Below are 20,941 nucleotides of genomic sequence, written 5' to 3'. Positions count from 1 at the left end.
GAATTTCTCTGGGAATAGTAGTTTTCTACCTTTCTTGTGGCATTTTATAAAATTGTTGGTTCAATCCATTAGACAGCAACAAATTAATAAAACATGTCATCCCTGCCTAAAGGCCAGTGGGAAACCGTTTTTGTTGCGATATAATGATAAATGATGAACAATAAATCCTTATACCTTTCCAGTTTCTGTTGGTCAAAATACCTCAGATTACTGGGCCCATCCCTCATCACCCACGCAAACTAAAATTGTTGGTCATGCACTCAAAATGCTACACTGAATAAGCAGCAAATTCTGGTGACTGACTTTGCAGGGATTAAGATATGCAGTTACATCTGTTCTATTTTATCAGGTATTGAATACAGCAGATAATCATAGTTGGATTTGGTTTTGAAAGAATATAAATCCCAGCAAGTTTCTAATTAAAATCCAACATAAGTCTGGTGGGAAAGTGACTTTGGATGCTCAAGCTCTGTACTTGTTTTGGCATGTCACTGCTTAAAATGATTGAAGAACAGAACTGGTTTGCCCATCTGAAATTAGCATTTTTTCATTGCTGTGGAGTCTGCACACTGTTGTTCTCTTGTTGTTGGTTTCTATCTGTGCCTACTCTATCCTGTTCCAATTATGTACAACAGACCCTTGCGCTATTTTATCTGAGAAGTTACTCATCTAAATACTATACTTTGATTGTCGGTTCCTGAACTTGTGTTGCTGCATCACACACCTGTACAATGATCTTACATTGTTCAGGCAAAGGATCTTTGATTTGAGGTGTTAAGTCTCTTTCTCTTGCCATAGATTCTGCCTGAAGCGGAAATTACTGTTTTTAAGTCGAGCTCCAGCATTTACATCTTTTGATTTTCATTCTTATTTTGTTGTTACTTCAAGTTAACTGACCATCATGCGGTAAGGCAAAATACCCAGACGGGAACAATTTATTCCTTTGTGTTAAGTCTGTGTCAGTTGCATTTGATACAGTTTTTGAACTATGAGTTGTGAGCAAAATACCACTTTTATATAAAGTCACAGTTAAACAGAAAGACTCACATATTTCCCCGTTCTCTGTCAGTGCACATATTGCACGGACTACTTATCTTCTAATCATATCTGGGCTAAACACAACCCTTCTTTGTTTTTTACCACACAGCCCTTCTTAATGCCCAGCAGTAGCGTAAGCATCAGGCATTAAGCCAGGCCAATCCAGACTGCATGGCCAAGACAAAAAAGATAAACCAATCTGCTAAGTGTTAGCTTTAGGACTTCAGGCAGAGGCCAATGCCAGAACCCCACAAATGTACTCACAAATTCAGGCTCCACTTAAGTGTAAGTGATGAAATTGCTGTGAAAAATGTAATGGGATATTAATGGGAGAGGACAAAAATGCAACAAGGTTGACATAAAGCGAAAAAGAATAGATTTCAAATCTCCCCAATTTTCAGGTTGTTGTCATTAAATGTTAAATTTAAAGCAATGAAAATTAGATGGTAATTTTTGCACTACAGATGAATAATTTGACACATAATTAAAACTATTTTAATTTCCTTGTATCATCCAAACAGTATTCATCTTACGTGTTTAGATCTGTTTGTGGAGACAGTGTGAAATTGGTGTAGATGTCTTTGGCTCTCCTGAATCATTTAATACAAGGTTGAATACAGAGGCTAATTTTATGATTCTTGCAAATTCTTAGCATCAAAGTTTTATCGATTGAACATGTTGGGAATCTGATCACAAAAGCCCAGGCATCCAATTTAAGATCTGCACAATTATCCATCCATGTCGCAAATCGTGCCGTTTGGCCTCCACATTCTGCATGGTGCAGGAAATGTGTTGAAGGAGATGGTGTGCCTGGGTCTGGAATTCCTGGGGTAGGCATGGTAAATGGGTTGGATGTTGCAACTGGGGTGGAGTAGTCTTTACCCTTATAGCCTGACAAGAATACAGGGTAAAATTGGTTTAATTGCCATATTTGAACAACCTCTAACTGCCCTTTTGAGAGCTAAAGTAATGCCACTGACCACCAATGCAAGTGGGTTACATTGGCATGGAGAGCACAAATTGTGTATTAAACCTGATCTCATGCCTGGAAAAAAACTACCCATTTATAAAACTCTATTTAAACTGTGAGGACCAGCTGCCACAGTGGCATTCCAACTCAAGCCTCTGGATCAATGACCCTGGACTCTGGCTGCAAAAAGAGTTACTTAACCATTATGATCCCTTCTACAACGATACTACAGTTGGCTACAGTTAAAATCAACTGTTGTATTTTAAAAGAAAAAAAACAAGAGAAGTTGTCAAATCGGGAAAAATATAGAGAATGCTGGAAATACTTATCGGATCAGGCATCATTTGCGGAGAATAAAATGGTATTGACATTTCAGGTTGATGACTTCACAGCCTTGATGATTGGTAGTTAGCATTGATGGTCAGCTGGGGATGTGATAAAATGGACAATCGGTGGGGCGTCCGTATTGATAATCACGATAGGATTGCATTTTTAGTGCATGATCAGTGACCGGTGATTGAAGGAGAGAGGCTGTGTGATGTTTCTGAAGTTTGCAGAGTGCGGGAGTGTCCAGTCCAAAGTATAGCCACTATAACACTTATACTAACACTCGTTCCTGGCACTGCCAGTTCGAGCAGCTAGGATGCACTGTCGTCCTCAATGCTGTTAAGTTTTTAGTGCTCATTAAAGATGTGTTTAAATCACACACTGTCTCTGGCACTTGTTTCAACTGCTCGAACTGGCAATGCCGGGAACGAGTGTTAGTATAAGTGTTATAGTGGGGTGGAGTTAGTGATGCTGGCTTATGTGTGATTGGTTCACATGCATCATCAATCTACATATAGAACTAGTGTGAACGGATGATAAATGGTCGGTAGGGTCTCGTTGGGCCGAAGGGCCTGTTTCTATGTTGTACTCTAAACTAGATACATTTACAGGTCCACAACCGATTTTCCGGCATCCTGGGTTTGAGAACGTTTCTGGATTATATGTTTTGCCGGGCTAACAGAGGTCACGGCCTCCGAGAGGAGTCCCAACAGTACCGGAACAGTCCGGCTAGGCCGCTGAGAAGCCAAGATACTGGAATCCACAAAGTCAGACTTGGAAGTTTGCTTTCGGAACGGATCGGCCAGCTCCGACCGATCTGGAGTCCCAGAGCCTCGACCACCAGGGGGGCCAATTCGACCAGTTAATCAGCCGTGGAAGTTAGCCATGGGAAAGGATCTGTCAACTCTGACCAGGCCAGAGTTCCAGAGCCCCAGCCGTAGAGGAAAAACTTGATCCATCAACTGGCACGGAAGTCCTGATGAGGTCAAGATCGGCCACCTTACCCAGCCTACGCGCCACATATTCGGGGGGATTTCGATGCGCCCAGATTAAAGAAGGTGCCGGACCATCAGTTGCCAGAAAATTGGTGGTGGATCTGTATCAGCAATCGTGGTGACTTTACCCGGAAAAACTAAACAATTTAATTAAGATTAAATGTCATTTTGAATAACAATTTGTTTTTATTTCCCCAGTGTCCTCTTTCGTGGTAATTCAGATGTTGATCAATTAGGAAAAATCTTTGAGTAAGTTATCTATCTTTTACATTGAAATTATGTGGAGATTTATAATTTAAAACAATGATAAACACACGTTACAATTCTGGAAGTAGTAAGTACTTTACCTGGTGTATTTAAAGATTTTATTAAAATGTTTCGCTTAGATTTGGTAGTAATTATTTTTTTATATGTTGCCCTATAATGAAAATCACACTATTCAAATGATCTTAAACTGACACAGAGCAGCAACTGATTTATTAATGGGCTGTCAATTTTGTTTGGCACAGCCAGGTTACCAGGTATCTTCTGTCTTTAGCTGCTGGTTTTAAATTAACTGTTTACATGGACAACTTGGACATTACACAAAAGCTCACTCCTTTCACTCCCATCTTGCCCTCTTATGCATCTTATATCTTCTCACTTTCCAAAACTATGACTCGGTTTCTCTGCACACTGACTGCTTTGCTTTCAGATTTCTGGTATCTGCAGTTTTTTTCTTCAAATGCCTTTCCTTTTTAATATATTAGTCTTACGTCAGTCTTTAATTTCCTGACTTCTTTAGTCATGTTGCAATCAATGAATCGTGAATTCTGCCCAAGTTTCCACAAACCTTGATCTCAACTCACCACAAAAAGCATACTTGGGTTGTCCTCTTCGTCTTTCTCGCTTCATGCCATTTTCCCGTTGAGATTTATTCATGAGAACCAGGATTTACCAATTAAACCTTTGGGATTAAAACTGCATGCCTGGCAAAGTGATGGCATTGTTGAGGTTATCTAACACTATTATCCCCCACCAAAGTATGGATGAACACTTCAAGAAGAATTTACCAGTAAACAAATTTAGAATAAAAGCAAAAGAACCTAATGTGCTTTGGCAAAATTGGAAGTGGGAAGCACAAAACCGCTGTGGGCTTTAATCCATCACAGATAAATTTATTATAAGGAGAAAATAAAAAAAATGTTGGTAGATTTTACATCAGAACTAATTATTTCTGAAGCTGGGCGGCATGGTGGTGCAGCAGTAGAGTTGCTTCCTTAGAGCGCTAAAGTCCTTGGATCGATCATAACTACGAGTGCTGCCTGGATGGAGTTTGTGCATTTTCCCCATGACCTGCATGGGTTTTCTCCGGGATCTCCGGTTTCCTCCCACACTCCAAAGACGTACTGGTTTGTACTGGAGGATAATTGGCTTGGTAAAATTGTAAATTGTCCCTCGTGTGTACAAGATAGTGTTTGTGTGCGTGAATCGCTGGGTCTGTTTCCATGCTGTATCTCTAAACTATCTCTAAACTAGCAGAAACCTTGAGAGTCAATGTTATACAAAAAACTAGGTGGTTTGGGTCAAATGGAATATAAAAATGTTTAAAAATGTTTAAACTGTAATTCTAGCCAATACATTTATTATCCATTTCAATACTTCAAAGAAGTGTGTGTCCCGTTTTTTTTCTGTTTTGAATTAAATGCTGACCTCAGGGTTTCCCTGGTTTCAGGAAACACAGCCTCAGGAAAGCTCACAGCAAAGGATTGTGCTTCCCACCCAACAGGGAGCAATGGCTGTCAAACAGGCTTCATTGCAGGTGGGGATCCTGGATTTAAAAACAAACACATGGTGGTATTAAAATACCTCAGTCCTCAGGGTAGCAGAGAGTTCAAAATCTCATCCTGCAACTGTGGCAAGCATGTCATCATGGAGGAGTCTCAGGATTCGAATGTACTTTTCAGGACATCCGTAGGTGGATAGGATGTCCCATAAGAGTTCCCTTGATACCGAGTCAAAGGCCTTAGTGAGGTCGATGAATGCCATGCACAAAGGTTGAAGTTGTTCACAACATTTTTCTTGTAGTCGACGCATTGTGAAGATCATGTCGGCTGTTCCACGTGATGGTCTAAAACCGGCTTGTGTCTCTGGAAGGATCTTCTCGGCTCAAGGCTTGAGTCGGTTGTTCATGATGCAGGTGAGGACTTTGCCTGCCGTTGCTAATAGGGAAATTCCACGATAGTTTCCACAGTCAGATCGATCGGCTTTCCTTTTGTAGATGGTAACGATTGCTGAGTCTCTAAAGTCTCTTGGTACGTCTTCATTTATCCAGATCTTGATGAGAAGTTGATGCAGATGGTAATGGAGCAGGTTACCTCCAATTTTGTAGACCTCGGCTGGTATTCCATCAAGTCCAGCTGCCTTGTTGTTTTTCAAGGTTTTGATGGCTTCCTTGACTTCTTCAAGTGATGGTAATCAGCTTAGGGAGTTGTCAACGGGCTGCTTTGGAATGTTGTTGATCACATTCCTGTCAAATGAGACTGTTTGATTTAGAAGATCTTCAAAGTGCTCCCTCCATCTAGAATTCATGTCAGTATTGCTCTTCAGGATGATTGACCCATCTTTGCTTTTGAGAGGGGCTTGGCCGTGAGTGGATGGACCAAAAATGGCTTTGGTGGCGTTGAAAAAGCCTCGAGTGTAATTGACGTCTGCTAGTTGTTGGATTTCCTGAGCTTTCTCCCTCCACCATTGGTTTTTCAGGTTTCGGGTGCTCTTCTGGACTGCAGCCTTGCATTCCTGATAGCACTTCCTTTTGGTAGCCAACTGTTGGTCATTTTGTAAGGTGATGAAAGCATTTCTCTTTTCATCGATGAGTTGTTGGAGTTGATTGTCATTATTGTCAAACCAATCCTGATGTATTTTTGACTTGAACCCAATTGTTTCCTTGCAGGAGGCGATGATATTGTTCTTCAATAGATTCCAGTGTTCTTCGACAGATGATGGGATATGTTGAGGCAGTTGTTCTTGAAGTTTTTGGTGAAACTTCTGTACATGGTTGATGTATTGAAGGACACCAACATTGAATTTCTTGATGGTGTTCTTGTTTTGATGTTTCCTTTTGGGCCGAATCTTCATTCTCACAGTGGACGAGATGAGACGATGGTCTGTCCAGCACTCGTCGGCACCAGTAACAGCTCTTGTTTTCAGTACATCTTGTTGGTCACGGGATCGTCGATGAGGTGCCAGTGTTTGGAAAGTGGATGTTGCCAGGAGACTTTGTGCCTGTTTTTCTGGCGAAACAAGGTGATTGTAATCGCCAGGTCGTGTTCAGCACATTTGGTGAGGTGGAGTGTTCCATTGGCGTTGACCTTACCAACTCCTTACTTGCCGATTGTTCTGGTCCAGAGCCTATGATCTTTCCCGACTGGCATTGAAGTATCCGAAGAGAATGATCTTGTCGTCGTTGGGAACAGAGGAAAGGACATCGTCAAGTTGGGCGTAGAAGTTCTCCTTTATTTCCAACATCCAGAGTTGGAGCATAGGCACTGATGATGGTGGTGTATTGGTTCTTAACGAGCTGGATTCGTAGAGTCGTAAGACGTTCGTTGATTCCCAGTGGTTGCTCTGCCAGCTTCTGAAGTTGGCTGTTTCGGATGGCAAAACCTACTGTGTTAATCCTCGGTTGTTTAGGATCAAGACCTTTCCAGAAAAAGGTGTATTGACCTTGTTCTTCCTTTAGTTGCCCTTCTCCAGCTCTGTGGGACTCACTCAAAGCAACGATGTCAAAACTGAATTTTCGGAGTTCCCGAGCAACAAAGACGGTTCTTCTGTCTGGTCAGTCTGAGTTTGAGTTGTCCATCAGAGTTCGTATATTCCAAGTTCCGAGTTTCATAGTTTCGCTTCTTGATGGTTTTCGACCGCATGATGTTGATCCCTCTGGATGCGGCTTTCCAGACAGGACGAGGTGAAGCCGGCTATTTTTAGGGCACCTTTTCTAGCCCCTTCCCAGTTCAGGGTGAGCAGAGTAGATCCTAAATAGGGCTCCTCAGACATGAATACTGCTACCGAACAACTTTCCTGCTTCTGCCCAAAGTTGAGCAATTGAATCAAGTATTCACCGCTTCCGTGCTGGTTCTTGACTAGGAGCTTCCAGCCATCATGTGGCCAGCTCCCGTCGCCCTTCCCGATCGCGGAAAATCTTGAGACGTTTTGTGCTGCTCACAGAACAAAGATGCCTGTGCATGTGTTTGTTTATCGTGTACTTGATGTAGCACTCCAAGAAGCACACGGTCCTTCACAAATCAATCAAGTTAGTCCAATGGCAAGGGAACCAAGACAATTGGAGCTGATACATCTGTTGCAGCCTTCATCCGCCTTCACAGCCATTGAGGTCAAGATAAGTTCGTCCGCCTGGTCCGCCGTTGAGGTCTTGTAGGTTGGATCGTTCTCAGTCTGGGCCCTCATCCTCGATCTTACCGCCATGGGTGGCCCTACCAGAAGCTGGTGTTTCTGAAGGCATCGCTCTCGGAATCAAGTGGCCACACAAGCCTCTTCCCCACGACAAGGTAAACCATCCGAAGAGCAGTTCTATCTTACAGACGAGGGGCAATTTACAGAAGCTAATTAAACTACAAACCTGCATGCATTTGGAATTTGGGAGGAAACCGGAGCACCCAGGGAAAATCCAGTGGTCACAGGGAGAATATGCAATCTCCGTACAGACAGCACCCATAATCAGGATCGAACCTGGGTCACTGGAGTTGTAAGGCAGCAACTCTACCACTGCGCTACTGTGCCACTCGCACCTTATGCTGCTTGCAATATAATTGACTGCACCTTATGTATTTATATTAAACCCTCGTTTTAATGGGCCCCTTTATAACTGCCGACCCACCCCCAGCTCATACTGCCTCCGCAGCCTGGACATCTGAGGCCACCCTCAGCTTGCAAGGTGCACCAACAAGTCCTTCTTCATTCGCCGCACGGTCTGGTTGATTGACCTGTTTTTGTTGCTCACGTTGTAGCCCCTGGGGACATCGCCCACAACAGGATGCACTTGGTCACCGTGGAGGTCTGTCCTCTCTCACCTGCTGCCTCTTCTTTCTGTTGGCCATCACTCGGTCCACCACTTGGCCTCTTCCCTCCCCTCCACCGCCACCTTCTCCACTGGAGTCACCGATGTAATCCACCTTGGAAGATGTCAGCGACTGCGGGGGAGAGGAAGGTCGGTGGGGGAGCAGACAAGCAACGGATGAGAGTGAAGGGAGCCCTCAGTGACCGAGCACGTCCTGTCGGTAGAAGCAGCCTGAAGAATGCGCATCCTGCTGGGGGCTACAACGTGAGCCGCAACAACAGCAGAGTGAATGTATGAAGAAGGGCTCGCTGGCGCAGACTAGCAGCATCGGCGCCTAGTTTTAAGGTCTCAACAAATGCCAGCACAAAATCAGAATCATGGAGAGAACAAGATATAATGTTGTGGGCTAATCTCCTTGGTTGGGGAGCAGGTTAAGGTTAAAGTGAAAGCTGATGTATGTTCCCCTGAGCATGTCTCGCCCCAAGGTAATTTCCGTGATAAACAAGGAAGCTGCCTTATTGAGTGATTTTTCTGCTAGGTTCTCCTACGGCATGTAGGGCCAATGTGCAAGCTATAAATCTGCTGTGAGTAAGCGCTACTTTACAACTCTGCAAGCCTTACTTCCCCAGGATCTAACTTCAGTATGTTATGCTTCCATTTATCAGCCAGGAGTATTTAGCATTGGAGAATAACGGCAAGTGGTCACCAGGGTTGAGTGGAGTTGAAATAGGAGGGTTATTATTGAAGCCTTGCAAGCTCTATGATGCCTGCATGGCAACAGAATTAATCCTTGTTAAAAAATTTAGATGAATACAAACACTATTCAAGGCATTTCTCCAGTTGTCCAGATAGCTCTTGAACTTTCACCTGGCTGTGCTCATGCTTCGGAAACTTCTTTCTCATAAAAATGGTAATAGTCTTTTTATTCATTATGACTTAATTTAGCACAAGCTTGGATACCCCATTTTTTAAAATGTAGCTCTTAATGTAGAAGTGGTAGATTTCTATTGAAATGTATTACACGCGTAAATAAATGACAAATATAACCAATACTTTTTAAAATGACATTGGACAAGTTAGATTCACTGTCCTGTAATTCAGCAAGAGAAATACATTGCCCTCCAGTGGCATCTCTGAGTATTGACAATACAACTGAATATAATTCAATTATAGACACAAAGTGCTGGAGTAAATGGCCTGTCCCACCAGGTGATTTTTTAGACGACTGCCAGCGACTGTCATAGTCGTAGCAGGTCGCCGAAAAACCGGCGACTGGACTAATGGGCCTGTCCCACTTAGACGATTTTTTAGACGGCTGCCGGCGACTACATAGAAAATAGGTGCAGGAGTAGGCCATTCGGCCCTTCGAGCCTGCACCGCCATTCGATATGATCATGGCTGATCATCCAACTCAGTATCCCATCAATGACTACGACAATGGAATTCACTGAAGTCAGCACCGGCGACAACTAACGTCACCTGGCGACAACTAACGTCACCTGGCGACAATCTACGTCATCCTGGCGACAACCTATGTCATCCTGGCGACAACCTATGACAATCTACGACAGCACCTACGTCAGGAGTAGACAAGCTACGACAAGCCCACGGTTGTCGACTGTCGCCGAAAAGTTTTGAACATTTCAAAATCCAGTGACGACCCGAAAAACGCTACGACTCTGGGCGACTGAGGAGACTACTCACGACCATACATGCAACCGTGTGGCAACAGCCTCGTCGCCGGCAGTCGCCTAAAAAATTGCCTAAGCGGGGCAGGCCCTTAACTCATCTGGTCAAGCAGCATCTCTGGAGAACCTTGATATGTAACGTTTCAGGTTGGGATCCTTCTTCAGACTGACTGGGACACAAGGAACTGCAGATGGACACAAAATGCTGGAGTAACTCAGCGGGACAGAAAGCATCTCTGGAGAGAAGGAATGGGCAATGTTTCGGGTCAATGTTCAGACTGAAGAAGGGTCTTGGCCCGAAATGTCACCAATTCCTTCTCTCCAGAGATGCTGCCTGACCCACTGAGTTACTCCAGCATTTTGGGTCTACCTTCCACTTAAACCAGCATCTGCAGTTCTTTCTTACACAAAGAACTGCAGATGCTGGTTTAAAAAAAAGGCAATATGTCTGGAGAACATGGAATAAATTAAATTGGATTATATACATTTTAATTATATTATGTTGCTTTTCTGGGGGAAAAAGAACCCTACCACGTCATATTCCTTTTTTGTAGCCCACAACCCAACGGTATAATTGTTACATTCTTCTGCCCCCTTCTCACCTGCCTTTCTCCCCCACTCCCTGAAGATACATCTTACTTTTCTCCTGTCCAGTCATCCAGTTCCTTTCCCTTCCTCCATCCACTCATCCCCTACCCCTCCCTAATCTGTGCCCTATATTTATTTTCCCTCCTCTTTCCATTCCTCCATTCCCTTCCACCCACTACACATTACACTTCTCTTATTCTTTCTTTATCTTTAACATACGAGAGGTTCATTCAAGAGTCTGCTAACAATAGAGAAGAAGCGTTTTTTGCCCAACAGGAAAGAGACTAAGAGAGAATGACCTAGGTGTCAGATGTCCTTGATTGTCTTCCAACTCAGTTTCCTATAATAACCAGACATCAATCCAACTTAACTCACTTCCCCCAATATTGGCGTTTCTTAGCTGCGAGACCCAAGGTATCATTTATTCACTTTGCCTTTGTTATCAGCTATTATTTTACTCCACAAAACCATTAAAATATTCCCTGCACATATGTTATAAAATTGGGTCATTTGAGGTAGGACATCTAATATGTGTGAACTGTCTCTAATTCATATAATCATATAACCATATAACAATTACAGCACGGAAACAGGCCAACTCGGCCCTTCTAGTCCGTGCCGAACACTTATTCTCCCCTAGTCCCATCTACCTGCACTCAGACCATAACCCTCCGTTCCTTTCCCGTCCATATACCTATCCAATTTATTTTTAAATGATAAAATCGAACCTGCCTCCACCACTTCCACTGGAAGCTCATTCCACACAGCTACCACTGAGTAACGAAGTTCCCCCTCATGTTACCCCTAAACTTCTGTCCCTTAATTCTCAAGTCATGTCCTCTTGTTTGAATCTTCCCTACTCTCAATGGGAAAAGCTTATCCACGTCAACTCTGTCTATCCCTCTCATCATTTTAAAGACCTCTATCAAGTCCCCCCTTAACCTTCTGCGCTCCAAAGAATAAAGACCTAACTTGTTCAACCTTTCTCTGTAACTTAGTTGCTGAAACCCAGGCAACATTCTAGTAAATCTCCTCTGTACTCTCTCTATTTTGTTGACATCCTTCCTATAATTAGGCGAACAAAATTGTACACCATACTCCAGAATTGGCCTCACCAATGCCTTGTACAATTTTAACATTACATCCCAACTTCTACACTCAATGCTCTGATTTATAAAGGCCAGCACACCAAAAGCTTTCTTTACCACCCTATCTACATGAGATTCCACCTTCAGGGAACTGTGCACAGTTATTCCTAGATCCCTCTGTTCAACTGCATTCCTCAACTCACTACCATTTACCATGCACGTCCTATTTTGATTTGTCCTGCCAAGATGTAGCACCTCACACTTATCAGCATTAAATTCCATCTGCCATCTATCAGCCCACTCTTCCAAATGGCCTAAATCTCTCTGTAGACTTTGAAAATCTACTTCATTATCCACAACAATGTCAATTCAAATTGACATTAAAGAATCCAACAAATAATAGAAAAGTAATGGCTAATTGAACATTCATGATCACATTAATTAATCAGATTTTCTGAATTATTTTAGATCCAATTACATCCTCACTTCTCTTGAAAGCTGATAGCCTTATTTATCAATTCTACTCATCTGCAAAGATAAGCTAAGGAAACCAGCAGATTTGAAAGGTGAAATTCTTGAGCCTCTATTTTGTGAGCAGGTTACAAGTCATTGAGAAACACAAGCAATTTCAAAAAGGATTATTTAATCCATGCTGTGTGCCTAAAGCTCAGGTCTGTCACCTAGATAATTATGTTATACTTCTTCAAACAAAAAGAAAATCTCCCAAATTACTTCCGAAGTTAGCCTGAGTGGTCTTGATGGATTTCAGACAGAAAACAGTTTGTCCATTCTCTTGGGTACAGAATGACCCATTGAAAAAGATACATTGTAGAGATAGCAAAATAGAATCTGTCCCATTACAAAGCACGATAGCATGTAATGTTTAATGTGGATTTGATTGCAAATTCATCTTGTTTGTTCCTGCATTTGTTCTTTTCCACAGTGTACTTGGTCTCCCAAGTGAGGATGACTGGCCAATAGATGTGGCCCTGCCAAAAAATGCATTTTCTACAAGATCACCACAACCCATACAGGACTTGGTACCAGAGATAAATGAACCAGGGAAAGACCTGCTGCTGGTATGTCTTTGATAATATAACCTTCATTAAGAGAGACTTTACAGGCATAAAAGGTTCACAGGGGGAGCTAGGTGATCAACACCCTTAGAGAGGAGGATGGCACGGTAACATCCTTGCAAACTGACATGCTGAGGATCTGCAGATCTTTTATACAGGTTTGTACGACAGAAAGGCCACAGACAGCACCTCCTCCCTGAACTTCCTGTCCCCTATCACGGAGGTCTTGGAGGACAGCAAGCGGGAGAGTCTGGACCAACCACTGACCCAAGTAGAGTTGGCTGGCTGCATCCGTTCCTTTGACTCGAGTAAAACTCCTGGAAGCGATGGCTTACCGGCCGAGTTGTATTCGGCTCTGTGGGACTGGGTGGGCCCAGAACTGCTGGAAGTGTACAATGACATGCTGCAAGCTAGCAGCATGTCAAATTCTATGAGGAAGGGCAGCATCACCCTAATCTACAAGCAGAAGGGGTAGATGAATGATATAAGGAATTGGAGACCCATCACATTGTTGAATGTTGATTACAAGATCCTGTCTAAGGCCATCGCTAACCGGGTCAAGTCTGCTCTAGGTTGGGTGATCCAAACCTGTGCTGTACCTGGCAGGAAAATCTCAGAGAGACTGGCACTGCTGAGAGATACCATTGCCTACGTGGAGGACAGACGGGTGGATGCCTGCCTAGTCAACTTAGACCAGGAGAAGGCCTTCGACAGGATATCGTACATGTACATGAGGGACGTACTCTCCAAAATGAGCTTTGGGGAGGGAATGAGGAATTGGATCCAACTGCTCTACACCGATATCTGTAGTGCAGTCCAAATCAATGGGTGGGAATCAGATAGCTTCCCGTCAGGTCTGGAGTCAGGCAGGATTGCCCTCTCTCCCTGTCTTGTTCGTCTGTGTATTGAACCTTTTGTCGAGTCCATCAGGAAGGACTTGACCATAAGAGGAGTGACATTTCCAGGCAGTGATGGCACTCAGGTCAAAATTTCCCTCTACATGGGCAAATTCGCCGTCTTCTGCTCGGATCCAGGGTCGGTCCGCAGATTGATCAGTGTCTGTGACCAATTTGAGTTGGCCATGGGAGCCAGGGTGAACCACAGGAAGACCGATCTTCCATCCCCTTCACCATCAAGCCTGACTTCTTGAAGGTGCTGGGGATGTGGTTCGGGGGGGCTGAGGCACATTTCAAGAATTGGCTGGAGCGGATAGCCAAGGTGGAGAGGAAACTGGAGCTGTGGAATCAGCGCTCCCTCTCTATAACAGGAAAAATGGGATAATCAGGTATGAGGTGATCCCTGGGCTTCTGTACTTGACGCAAGTGTAGCCCGTCCCTCCCTCCTACACCACAGGGATCACCCGGGCCGTCTTCCACTTCATCTGGGGATCGAGGATGGACCGGGTACAATGAGCAACAATGTACAAGTTGGCAGACAACAGGGGTAAAAGCGTGCCCAACGTCACCCACACCCTGATGGCCACCTTCTTGTGTAGCTGCATCAGGTGGAACGTAGAGCCAAGGCACGTGGGCACCAAGTGTTTCTACCTGCTGAGGATCTACCTGTCTCCGGTGTGTTGCGAAGGAAGGGCCTGGCGCAGATGCCACACAATGCGCCAGTCAGCTGGACTTTGCCGCGCCTTCCGTCGTTCGTGGAAAGGTTCTTCCGGTCCAACACCTTTGACCATCAGTCCTTCGGGCAGTGGTCAGCACGGAACGTCCTGCAGGCACTGCAGGGAAATGACTCCATGGATCCTGTGGCGTGGTTCCCAGAGCAGACTGCCCAGCTTGTCTAGCGAAATACCTCGTCACCAGAACTCACCAACAAGCACCAAGACCTGGCTTGGCTGGCGGTGAGAAGAGCCCTCCCAGTCAGATCCTTCCAGCACCGTCAAAACCTCACAACCAGCACACGCTGCCTTTGGGACGGCTGCTGTGGAGAGGAGAGGGTTGACCACCTCTTTGCAGAGTGTGGATTTGCAAAGACAGTCTGCTGCTGGAAGGTCATCAACAATAAAGGAATCTAATTCTAATTCTCTAATTCTAAGAGGTTTGCAATGGTCCCTGTCACGAATTATTCCGAACAGCTCTGTCACAGAGGACTCTCTGATTTACGAACTGTTCTCAGAGACGCATTCAGAGACTGACATCGAGTGCTGCTGGAAGGTCATCAACTCAGTGAAAGACGCTCTTTGGTCTGCCCGAGCTTTATTGACCTCCCAGCAGAGGGAGATGTCCATCGGGGAAAGTTGCCGACTGGCCCGCTGCAGACAGCAGGAGTACGTGCTGAGGGAAGCACCCTAGCTTGGCACAGCCAACGCCAAGGCTCTGTGGGAGAGGACCACAGTCTAGGTTCCTTCCGCTGCTGGACATGGGGGGCAGGGTGTGGTGGAGAAGCTCCTCCAAAATAAGGGAAGGGATTCCACGCCAGTGGGCCCCATGAGTGGCAAGGGTGGGGGGTAAATTTGTTTAATTTGTGTAAACAGTATTGAATGTATGTATAGCCTCCGAGAATGATGAATGGAATCTTGTAAGGATCATGTATTGGATATATTTATTTCTCAAATAAAGTATATTTTGAAATTTAAAAAAAAAGACTTTACAGGCATATCCAAAATGAAAATAAAATAAGCTACATGTATTTAGGGCTTAGCAGCCAAATCGGTGGGAGTGAGTACAACTGCATTTGATTCTATGCTTTTCACACTGGCAACTAACAAACAAAGTATGTCCATGGATTTAGTTAATTATTATTCCTCATCTGTGCATATCTCATTAAAATTTGAGTCTCCGTACCTTTGTTGACATATTATGACTGGGAATTTCCTTGCAACTGTTATTTCCTCTGCTGTAACTTGGCAGAGGTTTGACAAAATCCAGAGTGAATCTTCAGCTATTGACCAAGATTTATTTACAATCTAAGAAAGACGCAACGTGCTTGAATAACTCAGTAGGTCCAGCAACATTTCTGGAAAATATGAATAGGCGACATTTCAGGTTAGGACCCTTCTTCAGACAAGTCCTGACCCGACATGTTATCCATTCATGTTCTTCAGAGACGTTGCCCGACCTACTGAGTTACTGCAGCACTTTGTGCTTTATTTGTAAACCAACATCTGTTGTTCTTTTGTGTCTATATTTTCCTATCTTTATTTCAAATCTGACGGTTGTGCTTTTTTTTTAAAACAGAGATTACTAACTTTTAATCCGGAGAAGAGAATATCTGCTTTTAATGCACTGTCCCACCAGTATTTTATGGACCATGAGAAATACACTGAGAATCAGAACTTGTGCCTATCTCCAAACCAGTCTTCTTCTGGAGTGAACACGGCTTAACATCTTCAAGTGTAATTTTTTTGTCCTTGAAAGGATTACTTGACAAATCAAATATCTTGCATACAGCAATATCTCCTCCATATGCTGCTTTTAAAATGTGTCTCCAATTTGTGCTTTCTTGATTTCATGCCCAATATTCTGAAACAATGCAAAAACATTTCTCAGTGTATTTTGCAGTTTCCACCACCATCCCTCACATCTCCACCTTCATCTCTGGAACATTCTGGACTTAATTAGCTGCTTAATTAGCTGTGAATGCTGCAAATTTTGTTACCTGAATGTGGAATGCTGCAAAGGTGCCGTGGAACACCGAATACAATCACTGCCAGACCTGCCAGGTTTTTATATGTCCAGCTGCTAAGGCCAGAATTCAAACATTAAAACATTAAAATAAAAAAGGTATTAAATATCCTAACTGACGAATGTTCTTTGAACAAGTGAAATGGATTACTTCAGCCATTGTCCATGATACTGTGAATACAATGGATTATCTTCAATACCAACAACTTTGACAAGAAGTTTGAAAATCCATTGAAGAGCTCACTTTGTGGCAGTATTGGAAATAAACCATTTTGGAGAGAAAAAAAAGATTAAAGAAAAATCAGAAGAAGTCCTTCACATTTTGTTCATGAAAAAGAATACTATCAAAAATCAGGGTTAAGCTTCTGCTACTATAGATTTGTTGCTTGTGGTCAATGATATTTTTATATTTATGTCAACAGAAGAGAAATCTTTGCTAGGGAGAATTTGAATTACATATTCCTGGAATTATCAAGCATCCTAATATGGTCAACCTCTTAACACACATCAAAAAAATATATTTACAAAGTGCGAAACGTGATGAATAGAAGATGCTTTGCAAAACTTACAGCAACATTCTTCCTATCCAGTGTGTGCAGAATGTTAGGAGGTCATGCCTGTTCTATTTAGATATACCACCAATTGCTAAATTTGAAACCAGGTGATCATATTTAGAAGCTGGTTTGAGGTGATTCAATCTATTTGCTTAACAGTTGAATAAAATCCATTGCAATCTTGAACAGGCTTGATATCTGATACCTTCAGAGAAAAGCACAAAAGTTGAGGAATATAACATTTGGTTTTAAAAAATGTGTATTTTTGTGGCCAGTTTACACTTTGGAAATTGTCTAAAGCTCTAAGGATAAAGTTTTTGTTCATGGAAAACTGGGTGTGCATCTTCCAAAGTGAAGCTGCAGTTTTACATTGGAAATATTAAGCAGCTTCACTGCTGAAACATACTGTAGGTGTGAGGCAACACTGATTAAATTGATGGAGTCCAATGCTTCTTAACTTTCTTACCGTCAAATTCTATAGTGACGCAGTAGAGTGAAAAATTATCTATTTCAAAATGACTCTGGCAGTCTTATGGATTTGCAATATTATATTTTTGATACAAAACTGGTGAGAACTTAAAGTAGATTGAAAAATGAAAATGCTCTAAATACTCAGCAGACCAAACATCATCTGTGGAAACTGAAACGTAGTGTGATGACACACAGAATTAAATATAATCAACTTGAAAGATTAACTTGGTTTCTCGCTCCACATGCTGCCTTATCTTCAGTGTACTTCCAGCATTGTTCATATTATTTCAGATTTCCAGTAATTGGTTTTCAGTCCAGAGTATTATTAGTCTCTAATTGTGACTAATAATTGTATTTTCCTTGAAAGCAGACTTTACTAAATTATCATTGATGGAAGGCTTCACTCATGAAGGAACTGGGTGTAAGTGAAAAAAATGCATGTTAAATAAGTAGTATTTGGTATCATTGAAACTTTGCAGTTTACAAAAACTGAACAATAGTGAAATTGGCTCAGATTTTGTGGTCATCAGTGAAAATAACGTTTTCCAGGAAGATCTAGCCATCTGTATGGCATGGATTTCAAACTGTCCAGCATTAGTTGCTATGAAGGGATTCAGGGGATCTCTAACATCCAGCAACACAGATGTCATCAACCTGGCTAAGCAACTACTCACATAGAAGAATTCTCAAAAATGGCAAACCAGGAGTTGAAAAGCACTAATCTTTTAACTAACTCTTTAAACATTTTACAAAGAGTAATATTTAAATAGAAACTTAAATATCACAAATTATTTTTTTAGAAACAAAATAACGTTTTTATTTTAAAAGACAATAAATAACTGAGGGAATGACAATCCACACAAATTGCCATTATGGTCCACAAAAGATGATAGGCAGCCTTTATGGCGTAGTACACATTTAACAATATCACTGCTCCTCGAGCAACAGAGCTTAACGCTTTCAGTTTTTTTTGGGTGATAAAAGATATCTGAAATCTTCACTGATTTACTGATTCCTATCAATTATTGTGGAGGAGGTTGCAAAAAGACAGAAAGGGATACAAATTCTGAATTCCACTATAACTGTACATGTACTTACTCCAGACATTTCAGGAATATTCCCTCCATTATAACAGTGAACAATGATACCACATTGTTGTTTTTTCATTGCAAATACAAGGTATATGACTTTAATGATTTATTATGAATTTAAAAAGGTTTTAACAGTAAAGCAACTGAATATTACAAGGGATTTATATATAAACATGTTGTATTATTAGTTATGGTGCTTTATAGTGAATAATTGTAATATTGACTGGAATATGTATTAGGATGGAGTTCAGTATGGATTAGATACATCTCTGACTTCACCAAGTAATGTCTAAATATATGTTCATGTCCATACAAATGAACATCATTCACCACTTCACAAAGTAAATATTGTTAAAAAAACACAAAATGAACAGCAACATTTGTAACCTATTTTTTACTAATATTAAATTGAGGTTATAAACTTTCTGACAAAGTTTGTAAAAACATAACTATGTAATGCAATTCCACAGCAACTAATCTGCCAATGGTGCACTTAGGTAATATATTTTTATCCTTCAAGACAAACCACAGGCTCTGTTCAGGTTTGTGAAGTTTGGTTTCCGTTTGAATTAAAGTAAATCTTAACAAAAGCATCACAGTTCTATCATAACTATTATACTATCCCCAGAAGCAGTGGGAATATCAAAGTATTTTCAGCAAAAGAATAAGGTAAATACAGTAATAGTAAAATTACAAGAAATGCAGAGGTCAAAATCCATCATTTGTTTAAGAAACAGTGGTTGTGCAATAAAAAAACACATCAATGAATAGTTCCATGCTTTTAAAGCTCTTCTGATATACATGTACTATGAGATAACAAAGTAATCTAATATAGCAAAATGCAAGTGGAAACTAATGTTTCTAATGCTTGTTAGGATGTTGAACGTTTCTGCTGAGTGCAGTTCCACACACACCTTGACTGTGGTTTTCCTTTTACCTGCATCCCACACATCACCACTTTAAGAACCACTTTTGGATGAAAATCAGCAATCTCCTTAATGACAATTCCATAATCTAGGCTGTTTCTTTTTTCAGAGGAGCAATAAAAAAACAGCGCAATGCTCATAACAATTACAGTACTGTGTAAAAGAGCTTTATTTTTTCTGCCTTAAATTCACATTATGCTGCCAACTTTCGGGGGAAAATCACAGATCAAAGATGTTTCCAAATAAAAATCATTTGTATATTTCTACTTTCACTAAGTGCTTAATTATTGATGCACAGGGATTGGGATTTCCAAATACATTTCTAAGAAACCAATTATAGTTCTGGAGGACCAAGTCCAACATAAGTAGAAAATCTTGAGGGTTTCTTAGTTTTATGTGTATATTAATTTACACTTCAAATTTATCATTTGGGTACCTATGCAAAAATCTCCAGTTAAGGATTGTATGGGAGTCTGTCCATTGAGAGTTCAAGTGGATAAAGCATCAAGTGAGTCTTTCAATATCCAGTGAACTTCACCACTGAATGCCAATAAAAATGTAGAGTATGCATCACTTGTAGACATTTGGAAGTACATTACTATTAAGTCATAGTTACGTAGTTAAAGCAACAGATAGTCACAGGTATGACATTGTGATATATTAATTTGGATCTTAATGGTCCATCCCTGAAATTATTTCATGTTGTTTATTCATTAATTGTATGTAAGATTAAGCATGTCAAGCAAAATCAGCTCGTAAACCTATAGACTGCCATCAATATGAGATGTTTTATATACTGCCTTTAAATCTAGATTAATCAGTAGATTAGAGTGTGTCACAGTAAATGTTGCTCTAAATAATGTAAATAATGCTGTACTGTATGTATAAATATAATAGTTCAGGAAAAGAAATACAGTGTCACAGCTACAGCAAATTGACATAAAGGTACACGTCCTTCTCGCCAAATTTGTCAAACCTACAAAGTGTGGGTAGAGAGTAATTTTCAGTGCAATGATATTATGCTGAACTGTCAGGGTAAATTTAATTGGAGACATAGTGTACACATTTTAATTACATCCTTATAATATTTCAATGGCTATTGAAAGGCCTACAATTATATAGCACATTGCAGTGACTTTCAAATATCAGATATTTTATGTTCTTCAATTAATTTGATGTGTTGTGGCAATTTTTTTTTTAACAGTAATCATGATAATTCATTAACATTGATATAAATGTGAATGGATTCTACTGAAGTGATAAAGCTATTATTTGCTTTTTCTGTCTATGGGTGCTATTTCCAAAATGTTAATGGCAAGGAGCAGTACATAAATGAGAGCCAATTAATTCTAAAAATAATGGACGGAAAGATTTGTTAGACCTTTACACCTTTTTATCTCACAGTAACTCTAACCAAATACTGCTAATATTTAACCTT

General features: G+C 41.4%; 1 protein-coding gene across 3 annotated transcripts in view; it reads left to right on the top strand.

Annotated features, from left to right (window-relative positions):
• cdk6 (cyclin dependent kinase 6) overlaps window positions 1-19,769 on the top strand; it is a 174,069-nt gene extending 154,300 nt beyond the window's left edge. For all 3 annotated transcript variants that reach the window (XM_033046714.1, XM_033046706.1, XM_033046699.1), the window contains exons 6-8: window positions 3,529-3,579; window positions 12,694-12,829; window positions 16,015-19,769. In XM_033046714.1, the coding sequence (XP_032902605.1) occupies window positions 3,529-3,579; window positions 12,694-12,829; window positions 16,015-16,161 (334 nt within the window). In that variant the 3' untranslated portion in view covers window positions 16,162-19,769. The remainder of the gene's footprint in view (window positions 1-3,528; window positions 3,580-12,693; window positions 12,830-16,014) is intronic.
• The last annotated feature ends 1,172 nt before the right edge of the window (window positions 19,770-20,941 follow it).

The sequence above is a fragment of the Amblyraja radiata genome, chromosome 2 (assembly GCF_010909765.2).
Source record: "Amblyraja radiata isolate CabotCenter1 chromosome 2, sAmbRad1.1.pri, whole genome shotgun sequence".
Lineage (NCBI taxonomy): Eukaryota > Metazoa > Chordata > Chondrichthyes > Rajiformes > Rajidae > Amblyraja > Amblyraja radiata.
This window is presented reverse-complemented; position numbering and strand designations above follow the sequence as displayed.